Below are 11,906 nucleotides of genomic sequence, written 5' to 3'. Positions count from 1 at the left end.
CACAAAAAGGTGAGCCAAGAAGTAAAAGACATAGCGAAAACAATTGAGTGAAAAGCCTTAAATTGTGTGAAACACGAGAGTTGTGAGGATATATTTTTCTTGCTAGTAATCAATTTTTGCAGATTTTAAGATGTTTGAAAATCACGAGTCCGCGACACCGAAAGTAGATAAATCCTTTCAAATGTAAGCTTTCGCCTAATAACTTGAGCTTTTAACTAAGGTGATGAAAGACCTGAAAGATGAGATGGCTTCGATAAGACTATAAATAATGAGATGAATGGATTGAGAATAGGGGTTAATCGGTGAGGGAACCCTATTTGTAGGGTTGTATAAAATATTAAAACTGACTTTGTTAATTTTATGGATGAAAATGCAGATGTAGATGATGATGACCATGACTTTGAATTCATGGATAATAGAGATCAATTTGGGAAGAATCAAAGCTAAAGAATGTTAGTTTCGGCCAAGGTGGAACTTTCAACTTGAGGGAGAACATCTTTCATATGTGTTTATATGTACAAAACAAGGTGTATGGTTTGATTATAGATCGTGAAAGTTGTGCTAATGTAGCTAGTACTACCCTTGTTAGTAAACTAAACTTATGTATGATTAAGCATAATAAACTTTATAGATTGCAATTGTTGAATGATTGTAATAAGATGAAAGTGACTAGGCATGTCTTAATTTAGTTTTCAATTAAGATGGATGTTGATAAAGTTTTGTGTGATGTGGTTTCAATGCGTACAAGTCACGTCTTATTGGGGGGACCCTTGCAATCTAATAGGAAAGCCAAGTATAATGGATTTAAAAATAAGTATTCTCTTGAGAAGGATATAAGAACATACACATTTGTATCATTGTCACCTAGATAGGTTTATGAAGACCAATTAAAATTGAAAAAGAAAAGTGAAGCTGAAATGGTAATACAACATGTAAGGCCATGGTTACTATGCAAAAATATAAGGAAGTGGCAAGGCATGCAGATCTAAAATTATTATCGGTTATTGCTTTAATATAATGTTGGTGGTGGTAAGTGCGAGCAAGAAGATAGCTCCAAAGGCTTCAAAAAGAGGCTAAATAATTGTCCATTATAACTATTGGTGATTCAAGGATAAATTATCTTAAAAGAGAAATAGAATGATATAATCCAAACAAGATCACATTTGGATTTTGGCGTAAAATTTTATACTTTCCACTTTTACATCATCAAGCATTACTTTCAATTTGATTATAAATTATTATCAGTTATTGCTTTCATATAATGTTGGTGGTGGTAAGTGCGAGCAAAAAGAGAGATCCAAAGGCTTCAAAAGGAGACTAAATAATTGTCCATTATAACTATTGGTGATTTAAGGATAAATTATCTTAAAGAGAAATACAATGATATAATCCAAGCAAGGTCACATTTAGATTTTGGCATAAAATTTTACATTATCCAATTTTACATTATCAAGCATTACTTTCATTTTGATTATTGAATCAGACTTAATTTTTACAAATGTTTTTAGACATGCTACCATACATGGGGTTAAAATTCCAAGTAATTCAGATTTTGGTAAGAGATTATTTCAAAGGGTTAAATTTATTGAACGAATCATGTCAAATCTATCAGTTTGGACCTTTGTCTAATTTATGGGTCATATAGAAAGCTACAAGAGTATTTTGGATGTTATTCTGATTGGGTTAGAAATTAAACATATGTACTTTTCTAATGATATAAGATAGGCCCACTAATTCATACGGACAAGAGAGAACGACATGTTTAAAGTTGAGTTTAAAATCTGTCAGCAAATTACGAAAATAAAAAAGACATTTTTTTCTAAAAAATTATGAATTCCATTCACTACAATGAGTCCTTAATGTGATCAGGAACTTATGTGGCATCCTTTAAGTTATGTATTTTATAAAGATTTCATATCAAACAAGAAAAATTAATTGGTCAAAAATTAATTGTTCAGCAAGGATTCTTCAACAATTATTTATCTTGGATATTTGTTTACCATCATAAGCAAGAAAGTAGTTTAATGCTATTGTTTTGTTTATTTTATTATTTTTAAACCTTACTTTTAATTAGTTTGTGCTTTATTTAAATTGAGTACATGTCCGATCAATTAGTGTTGAGTTTTATTTTCAAGATTATAAATACTCTTTGTAAGGAAAAAAATATTAAGACTTGATAATATTATTTATTGCTGTCGAATTTATTCAGCTTGTGTAAGAGAGATTCTCACATTCTTTACTTCTCTAACAACCTAAATTGACTTATAAAAAATTAACTATTTTGTGGTGTTTCCTTATATTTCTCATTCATGAAATGGTATTCGTAGGGTGGAGGTTCTTATTTCAATAGTGTTAGTGTCTTAAGACAGGTTTTCTTTGTGTCACACTTCTATCACACTTGTTTTGACATTCTATGACTAGTTGTCAATCTTGTTGTGGATTGCGTGATCACATGATCACAAGGTTGACATCATCCTATATATATATAGGGTGATTAGGTATAAATATAGCAAAAACCTGAGTTGTTAATATCCATTGTCGTCCATGGCTAAAGGTGCAAACTAGTAGTTGTATGATAATATCCCTCAAGGGCTCAAGTATCCATTATCATTCGATTTTTTTGATCGAATTTTTATCTAATTTGATTCAAAAGCAGATAAAATTCATCTAGTTTAACTTGAGTCATACATGAAAATGGGTGAAGAGTTCACCGACCCAACCTTACTAGTTTTTTAAAATTTTTTTAATCTTGCGGAGTTTTAATTTTTATTTTCAATAAATTGTGTGGGTTTTTATCTTATTATTTATGAATGATTTTTATGATTTTATGCATGGATTTAAAGATTACTCTATTTATAGTTTTATGATTCATGGACGGAAATATAACTTTTTTTTCAAGTTTAGATTTTATTTTTAAGAATTTGATTAAAAAATTAAAAAATATCAAATCAGGTACCTGATTGCTATCCATCGAGTGAAGAAAGTTTTTCAGATAACTAGATTTGATTCAGTTAAAGATGAAGTCACGTGATAGATTTAGTTACTTTGGATTGTAGTTGGATGGAGTAAAATTGAACTCCAACCCGACCCGCTACTATCCCTAATTAAGAGTATATATTTTTTATTTGTTTTATTTCAATCTAACCAAATTAAAGGCAAAACTGAACACAAATAGAATGATTTTTATTTGTTTATGGTTTTCAGTCTTTTTTGTTTTTGAAAAAGAACTTTTTTATTATGAAAAAAAAAGAAATTAAGATGACAAACTTTAGGATGCTTAAATATGGACATGTAGTCTTAAAATACTAAAATTAAAGATCCCAAAAGAGAAAATTCATTGGAAAAAGAGAAAATACAATTCATCTTAAACCTAATAATGCTCTCTCTCATCACACTCCTAAGGAAAACCACTTTTCAGCTGAACTAATATTAGATGAGTTGCGTTAGGTCAATTTCGATTATTATGATACAGAACAGAAGCAGTTACCCACATCTCATTTTATAAGGGGAGAGAGAGGGAGAGAGGGAGAGCGAGAGAGGTAGTTAAGAGTTAAGGCACGTTTCAAGGCCTCCTTCCTTCCTTCCTTCCTTGCAATCTCTCTCTCTCTCTCTCGTCTGCTTGGGCTTCGTTTGTGAAGAGAGAGAGACAGGCACGGACACGCACACTCACACGACCAGGAAGAAGAGCCCTCTCTTTCTCTATATTTAGTGTTTTTATATACCGAAAGACCCTCACCCTGTTTCCATTGTATCCTCCTCTCTTTTTTCAACATCTTCTTACAGAGAGAGAGAGAGAGAGAGATAGAGAGGAAGGCAGCGAAAAACTCTGCCCGCTTCCTGCATTTCACTCTCCACCATGATCTCCTTGAATAGAAGCACCTTCCTACTGGTAAATAATTTAATCCTAACTCTCATTTATTATTATTCACGAACACAAACAAGAAAAGAGGAAATCAATTTCTACAAGTTGTCAAAAATCAAGATTTTCTCTGCATTTCACCTTGTAAATCACCGCTTATCTTTCCCTTTTTCTTTATCTTCTTTTTTCTTTTATTTTTTGGCAACAATATTTAATGATGGGGTTTGGAAAGTGGAGTTTCCATTATTATTGTTATTTAGTTCCTTAGAGGAGATTAATTACTACTCTTATCTCTACAGAATAACGTGGGCATTTCGAGCTCGCATAGCCCTTTCTCAGGGAGGCAGAGACGATCATTGCTTTCAGTTCCTTCTTCGTTGAGGGTAGCGGCCGTCAATTCCAACAGGGATCGCAACAGTAGCGTTTTGATGGAGAGCACGTTCAAGGACGTTAGAGATGGAGCCGTTTCGTCTTCTTCTGTGATTGACGTCGACTCCAAATCCAACATTGCTCCTGGAGGGGCCGCTGATGTTTACGGTGAGGATACTGCCACCGAGGACCAGGTTGTTACCCCTTGGTTTGTATCGGTTGCGAGGTAATTTAGTGCTTCGCTATGGTATCAGTCAATTAATATTTACTTTTCTTTTTTTCTAAATTTTTGCCACTGTTTTTTAGCTTTAGATGTTTATAGTAAAGCTCGAGGCATATACTTCTTTATACTTAGGTGGAGGTGACGGGGCTAAAATCTAAATTGTTATTATATTATTAATTGTGGCACTTTTCTTTCCATTAGAAAATAGATGCCCAGTGACTGACTATGAGGGATGTAAATAATTAAGCTGGACACCTTTTCAGTTTGTCCTACCCAGCTCAAGCAGATGTGGAATATTCCACTATGATTCCACTTGGAGGTCTCAGAGTAGTCTAACCTTGGAGATGGTGGGGTGGGTATTTAGAGATTTGCATTGCTAACTTGCCATTCCCAGTTGCCGCAGCTGGTTATCTAAGTAGTGCAGCAACTTTGAACACCGTAACTTGATGAGAAAGACATGTTGTTTCCTTTTTCCGCCTTTCTTTTTCGTTGGTTTTTTATTTTTTATTGCACTGCAGTGGGTATTCTTTGTTGCGAGATCCACACCACAACAAAGGACTTGCCTTCACTGATGCAGAGAGAAGTGCCCACTACTTGCGTGGCCTTCTTCCCCCAGCAGTCGTATCTCAGGAACTCCAGGTTATTTATTTCTCTTGCCTTTCCTCTTATTCTTTCAACTTTTCTTTGTAGGTTTCTGATTTAAACGAAATGAGTAAACCTTTTCGCCTCTCCAATTGTCAGGTGAAGAAACTGATGTATATTATTCGCCAATATCAACTTCCATTGCAGAAGTACATGGCTATGATGGATCTTCAGGTAGCCACATGGTTCCCTCTGACTCCTGGGCTTTAAATTTTGTATCTGGGATCATGATTCAACATTCAGAGGTGTCATTGTGTTATTTTGTTGTCTTCAATCAACTTATTTAAGAGTAAGGCATACACCCGTACGTCATTGATTCCACGATTCTGCAAATATTCTATATTAAGAAACAGACTTTCTTCTCTAGTGTATGCCATTCATTTTTGCAGCACAAGTGATGCTATGAGCAATGCTAATTAGTGTTGATAATAATTAGGAGGATAATTCTTACCACTAAAACTCAACTTTGGCTCGTTGCACTTTGTGAAATAAATGCACTACCCTAATTGCAGGAGAGAAATGAAAAATTGTTCTACAAGCTTCTTGTTGACCATGTTGAGGAAATGCTCCCTATTGTCTACACTCCAACTGTTGGTGAAGCTTGCCAAAAATACGGGAGCATCTTTACTCGTCCTCAGGGTCTTTATATTAGTTTGAAAGAAAAGTAAGTTTTGTAGAATCTATTTCTACTACATTACTTGTTCTTGAAAGAATGCTTTCTGACTATCTGTGATGAAAGCTAATAAAACAGTTGTTTTCAGGGGTAGCATTCGTGAAGTGTTACGGAACTGGCCTGAGAAGAACATTCAAGTCATTGTTGTCACTGATGGAGAGCGGATTTTGGGTCTAGGGGATCTAGGCTGTCAGGTGAACTCTAACTGAATGTACACTTTTTAATCACATTCCCATCTTTCATATGCATGGATGCAGCTGACTAGTTTGGTGACTCATGTTCGTAGGGCATGGGGATACCAGTAGGGAAACTGGCTTTGTACACAGCACTTGGTGGAGTTCGTCCTTCAGCTGTAAGTATCACCACCAGAGTGCTTTTTTTCTTTTCCATTTCCCTTTTCTTTCACCTCCCTTTTCCATTTTAATGCTCCTCAAATTTGCATGACGCAGTTATCTTTTCCAGCAATATCTACTCTTATTCCATTGAAATCTAGCTTGAAACTGGATCTGGCACCTCTATCTAGCCTTTCCAGCAATTTGCATTTTCTTCAAAGTCTTAATTACGAAAGGGATAATTGCATTATCAATACACCAACTTTACACCTTTTCTTAATAGAGTACATGAATTTTATTTTATTTTTGAGCACATCGACTTTTTCAAAATTTTCAATCAAATACTTCCATCCAAACTTTGTTAATTGCTTTGTTTTTGCTGGCATGTGCTTTGGCATTTACCAAAGGAAAATTGCGATGTTGGTACATCAACTTTTAATTTTTCTCAATCAGTTAAGTGAACTTTTTATTTTTATTTTGTATTGGTGCTCAAACTTTTTGATTGTGCAAATCAAATACTTCTATAAAAAAAAACCCGTTAATTGTTTCCATAAATGTTGCAATCACAAGATATTCATTTATATATTTTAATTGTATCAATAATTTATTTGTTAGTTTTAATTAATTTAAAATAGTTTTTAGTTTTTATGTAGATGACTTACTATTTGATGAAAAGAGTCTTAGGTCTTAAAAGGATTTATTTTATTTTTTAAAGCATTTATTTTAATATAAAATATTTTTATTTATTAGAAATAATCTTATATTAGAGGGTACTTTTACTAAAAAAACCCACATTAGAAAATAAAGCATTGACTAAAGTACTTGATTGGAACAATAAAAAATTCTGGTGTATCAAAATTAAAAAGATGAAAGTTCATGTACTTGATTGACATAAAATAAAAGTTGGTAGTGCCAATAGTGATTTAATGGAAAATGACATGCCATCAATTAACAGAAGAATTGACAGAAGGTGGACAAAAGTACTTAGTTGAATATCTTAAAAAAGTTGGTGTCCTACTGTAATAGTGCAGTTATCCCAATTACCAAATGTAGTCATAGGGCATCGGTTTGTTGTCATCATTCATTAAGACAGACTTTCAGTGTTGTAGTTCTAGATGAATTTTCTTTATTGGTTATGATGTTTGTGTTGTAGATAATGTGACAATTGATGTAAGCTAACAACTATTGCATTTAGTTTTAGGTTTTTTGTTATAGTTTCCCTTTTAGTTATATTGAAACAATTGAAATTGGGTTGATTGTTGCAGTGCTTGCCTGTAACCATTGATGTGGGGACAAACAATGAGAATTTGTTAAACGATGAGTACTACATAGGGCTCAGGCAAAGAAGGGCAACTGGACAGGTACTTAATATGTTTACTTGACTTGGCTAGTCTTCCTTTATGCATATGAGGTTCATTACAGATATACATAATTTTCTGTTGCATTGAAGTGGGATTACTCTTCCTTTTTTCCAGGAATATGCTGAACTGGTTCATGAATTCATGTCTGCAGTCAAGCAGACCTATGGTGAGAAAGTCCTCATTCAGGTAGTTGACCTTCGGCATGGACATCAATGACCCTTGATTACATCTTGCTGATTTGTTTATTTTTTTTTAATTTTTTTTTTTAAAAAAACATGTTTATGCCTATATCTATTATTGTATATACATTTCAATTTTTCTTGAAACCTGCTTATTAAACTTTGCAGTTTGAAGACTTTGCGAACCACAATGCTTTTGATTTGCTTGCTAAATATAACACAACTCATCTTGTTTTCAATGACGATATTCAGGTAATTCTATTTGTTTTTTATTATTTGAACAATTGGGATGGACAAGACTCTAATATCTAATCCCTTTATTTCAGGGTACAGCATCTGTGGTTCTTGCAGGGCTGGTTGCAGCACTAAGGTTAGTTGGTGGGACTTTAGCTGACCACACATTCTTATTTCTCGGTGCTGGAGAGGTGAGTTGATACTGGGCGGTACTGCATGATCCTCTTTCTGTGTTCCAATGACCTTCGAAATAACTGTGGAAATTTGTATGTAACTAAGTGAGTTGACAAGGAAAAGGATAAATTCCTTGCCTTCAATTACGACAAAATATGCATAATTCCTTTAATATTGCACTCATCTTGCCCTACTCCTTACCTTTCTCTTCATTTTCTATGTTGTCTGATTACAGGCTGGCACTGGAATTGCAGAACTCATAGCTCTTGAGATTTCCAAACAGGTCTGCTAGCATCTTCCTTTTTTTTTTCTCTCACAATTTTCCCATGTATATGATTACTGAATGCATTAGATGTCAAATGTCTATAGGACAATTATGAATTATACCTGATTCTTTATGCAGACAAATATGCCAATGGAAGAGGCTCGCAAGAAGATTTGGCTTGTAGACTCAAAGGTAGTGCAAACCTATATACTTCTAGCTGTTTGGTGTAGAATGTTCTTTCTTTGCGTTTTATTTCTCTGTTAAATGTTCAAACAAATTCCCTTGCAGGGATTGATTGTTAGTTCCCGCAAGGAATCACTCCAACATTTCAAGAAGCCCTGGGCACATGAGCATGAACCCATTAAGACACTTCTAACTGCTGTTAATGTATAACTCTCCATCTGTTTCTGTCCATCTGAGCTTTCTTCCCCCATCTCGTAAGCAAAGATGTCTTAAATCTTCTTTTTTATTGCCTTGTATCATCAGGACATCAAGCCAACAGTGTTGATTGGAACATCAGGAGTAGGAAGAACATTTACTAAAGAAGTTGTTGAAGCCATGGCTTCCTTCAATGTGGTAAATTTTTATCTGCTCATCTAGTTTGTGTTGGAGAGCATGCTGCTCTAAGTAACCGTATTTTATATGACTGCATGCAGAAACCTATAATTCTCTCTCTTTCCAACCCGACTTCACAATCTGAATGTACCGCTGAAGAAGCTTATACATGGAGTCAGGTAATATGAACAGCCAACATGCAATCAATGAGAAATCATCATTATCATTATCAAGGCTTCTCTCCCTAGGAAAGCTTTTTCTTATGGTTCTTGCTTGATGTATTGTCCTCCATTCATACAATTGGCTGTTTAACAATTATGACTCTAATAACTCGCCCCATGTTGCTTTTCAGGGGCGAGTTATTTTTGCTAGTGGAAGCCCATTTACTCCTGTTGAATACGAGGGTAAAACTTTCGTGCCTGGTCAGGTAGGTAGTCTGAAGAACTTGGTATCCTTTTAGTTTTACTTATTTGATAAATGAATGATTGATTTTGGTTTTACATTTTTGCTTTCATTCAGGCAAACAATGCATACATTTTCCCTGGATTTGGTCTGGGTCTAATAATGTCTGGTGCCATCCGTTCACATGATGACATGTTGCTGGCTGCCTGTAAGTGAATTAAAAATTTAAATGTTACCAGTATCGCAAATTTTTATGTCCTACTTGCCATCACATGAAATAACAAGCTCATATATAAATATTATTTTGGGTTGATCACATTATGGTTTTGAAATTTAATCTCATGATTCTTATTTGGGAACATATTGGGAAGAATGACAAGGGAACATAAGTAGAGCTTAGAGAAGTAACAGTACTGGTGAATCCATGAGCCTTCCCTTCTCAAAACGTTATATTCTTACTTTTAGGATTTTGTTTTGTGAAAAGCTATCCACAAGCTTGATGTAGTTAGCTCAACTTATCAAATATGCCTCCCTGAATTCTCATACTAATCATCAGAAATGTTTCTTTGGCATCTGTTATATAATTTGGAAAAAAAAATTCTATCCTTCTAATTCTCAAGGTCAGGATGTTTAGGTAGATGAATATCAGGAAGAATTTATCCTTGAGTGTTTATTGGCAAGTGATTTCATTTATCTGCTGGTTTTTCTGGTACAGCGGAAGCTTTGGCTGCTCAGGTGACCCAGGAGAACTTTGACAAGGGACTTATCTACCCTCCATTCAGAAACATCAGAAAGATTTCAGCAGAGATTGCTGCTAAAGTGGCTGCTAAAGCTTACGAACTTGGTGAGTCTTTTTTCGTTAGGATTCATCCTTCTGCAATATGTTCATATGGATCTCTTAGCATCAAAATATATGTATCAGCTTCACCATTTTCTCTTGTAGGTTTGGCTACTCGCCTTCCTCCACCAAAGGATCTGGTGAAGTATGCTGAGAGCTGTATGTACAGCCCTGCTTATCGAAGCTACCGGTGAAGTGATGGGACAGGAAAAAAAAAAAAGGGTTCACTTCTAATCCCATAATCAGCTGCATTTCCGTTTGCTTTCTTCTTTTAAATTTTTTTTTGGCCTGCTTGCTCTTCCTAGATTCCTATCCTGCAACTCTGTTAGGCATTTAGTGAGTAAGAAGAGCAATGATAGGTGCTGGTAATTGGAAGACTGCAGTCAAATCTTGAGATGTTGCAGAAAACTTCATTATAGCCATCTGTTAACAACTCCAACAAAGAAAAGTGATTTAATGAAAATGAAAAAAAAATTAATAATGAAGATGCAAACCGTGTTCATAAGGTCCATTGATCTTTTTGTAGGTCATTAAGAAATCTAAAGACAGTAATCTGGAAATAACAGTAAGAAAAGATGGAAATGTTGAACAACTCACACTTTGCGAAGAAATTTAAGCATTTAAACACATTAATATTCATAACTTTCATCTTCTTAAACGTAGTGAAATTCTTTTCTTGAAAAATATTCAGAACAACCTTCTACATCTTTTTTATTTATATATAATACTAATGATTTATCATATTATATTGCTCAATTTAATAAAATTTTAAGAAAGTTTTTTTATATGGGATTCTATCTGAAAGTTTGTGCCACTAATTTCTGCATGATAGCCTTACGTGTACGATTAAATTGTACTTACAATTTATTCTTTTGTCACACCCTCAATAATTATCACAATATTCTACTCATTCATTGCATCTTATTTGATATTTCATATTTATTAAACCTCCATCACTCCGGCAGGTTAACCTGGTGGTTATACCAGTTTGGATAAGACTAAAACTAGTAAAAATTAAAAAAATCTGATTGATTCGTTAGGTTGACTCGATTGAAACCTGATTTTTTTTTAAATGTATTTTTCTCTTGATCAAAGACTCATTTTTTTTATATTTTTTAGTTCGTTATGAATCTTTTTCAAAGTTCATTATATAAATACTAGAAGAATGTTTTATTTTATCAATGTGGGATTTAAAACACTTTAGTATATATACTCTATGTTAACAAAAAAAAGTTATATTTTTTCAATGTAGGATAAAAAAATTTTGATTTAAATATTTCAACTTAAAAAAATAATATACTAGCATGGTATCTTTTCAATGTGAAATAAAAAAATCTTTTGAAATAATCTTTTAAACTTCATTATTTATAACATGTCTATCTTATATTTACATGGATTGTTTCTTATTTTTTTTATATAAAATTTTAAATATTTTTTTAAAAAAATTCCAGGTTAATTTAAGTTGACTCGGGTCAACCTATGTAACCCAGGACTCGGCTCTTTATCAACCCCGAGATTGGGTCTGATAATTATATGATATTTAATATAACAAAAGGCATAATAAACACAAACATCAAAGTAAATACAAAAAGAATTAAGTTAATATGGTTACAAAATGATTAATTACGAACAAAATATGAAATCATAATATTTTCACGGACAAGAATTTATACAGAAATAAATATACCTAAACAACAATAATAAAAATAACTAAATCAACTCTGTTTAGCTGATGTATGTGATGGACCTACAACACGTGTAACCATTTAATAATAAGCTAATTAGCATTTGATTTCATAA

General features: G+C 33.5%; 1 protein-coding gene across 2 annotated transcripts; it reads left to right on the top strand.

The window, feature by feature from the left end:
* The first annotated feature begins 3,488 nt into the window (after window positions 1-3,488).
* LOC133702366 (NADP-dependent malic enzyme 4, chloroplastic) lies at window positions 3,489-10,591 on the top strand. Of its 2 annotated transcripts, XM_062126702.1 has the most exons (20): window positions 3,489-3,889; window positions 4,159-4,454; window positions 4,970-5,090; window positions 5,193-5,267; window positions 5,606-5,757; window positions 5,855-5,960; window positions 6,053-6,118; window positions 7,364-7,459; window positions 7,574-7,645; window positions 7,807-7,890; window positions 7,965-8,063; window positions 8,282-8,329; window positions 8,450-8,503; window positions 8,600-8,698; window positions 8,798-8,887; window positions 8,968-9,045; window positions 9,219-9,293; window positions 9,386-9,476; window positions 9,984-10,112; window positions 10,212-10,591. In XM_062126702.1, exons 1-20 carry the CDS (start codon window positions 3,857-3,859, stop codon window positions 10,298-10,300), a joined length of 1,953 nt encoding a protein of 650 aa, XP_061982686.1. In that variant the 5' UTR covers window positions 3,489-3,856; the 3' UTR covers window positions 10,301-10,591. The 2 variants fall into 2 exon arrangements, with proteins under 2 accessions (XP_061982686.1, XP_061982687.1); XM_062126703.1 differs by lacking the exons at window positions 3,489-3,889; window positions 4,159-4,454 and adding an exon at window positions 4,563-4,803.
* Window positions 10,592-11,906: the final 1,315 nt, after the last annotated feature.

The sequence above is a fragment of the Populus nigra genome, chromosome 8 (genome assembly GCF_951802175.1).
Source record: "Populus nigra chromosome 8, ddPopNigr1.1, whole genome shotgun sequence".
NCBI classification, from domain to species: Eukaryota; Viridiplantae; Streptophyta; class Magnoliopsida; order Malpighiales; family Salicaceae; genus Populus; species Populus nigra.
This window is presented reverse-complemented; position numbering and strand designations above follow the sequence as displayed.

Coding starts and splice junctions, on each gene's coding strand:
- LOC133702366 (XM_062126702.1), top strand. CDS start 3,857: ATGATCTCCTTGAATAGAAGCACCTTCCTACTG. Junction 7,891..7,964: donor TTTTCAATGACGATATTCAG/GTAATTCTATTT, acceptor CCTTTATTTCAG/GGTACAGCATCTGTGGTTCT. Junction 9,046..9,218: donor AAGCTTATACATGGAGTCAG/GTAATATGAACA, acceptor GTTGCTTTTCAG/GGGCGAGTTATTTTTGCTAG.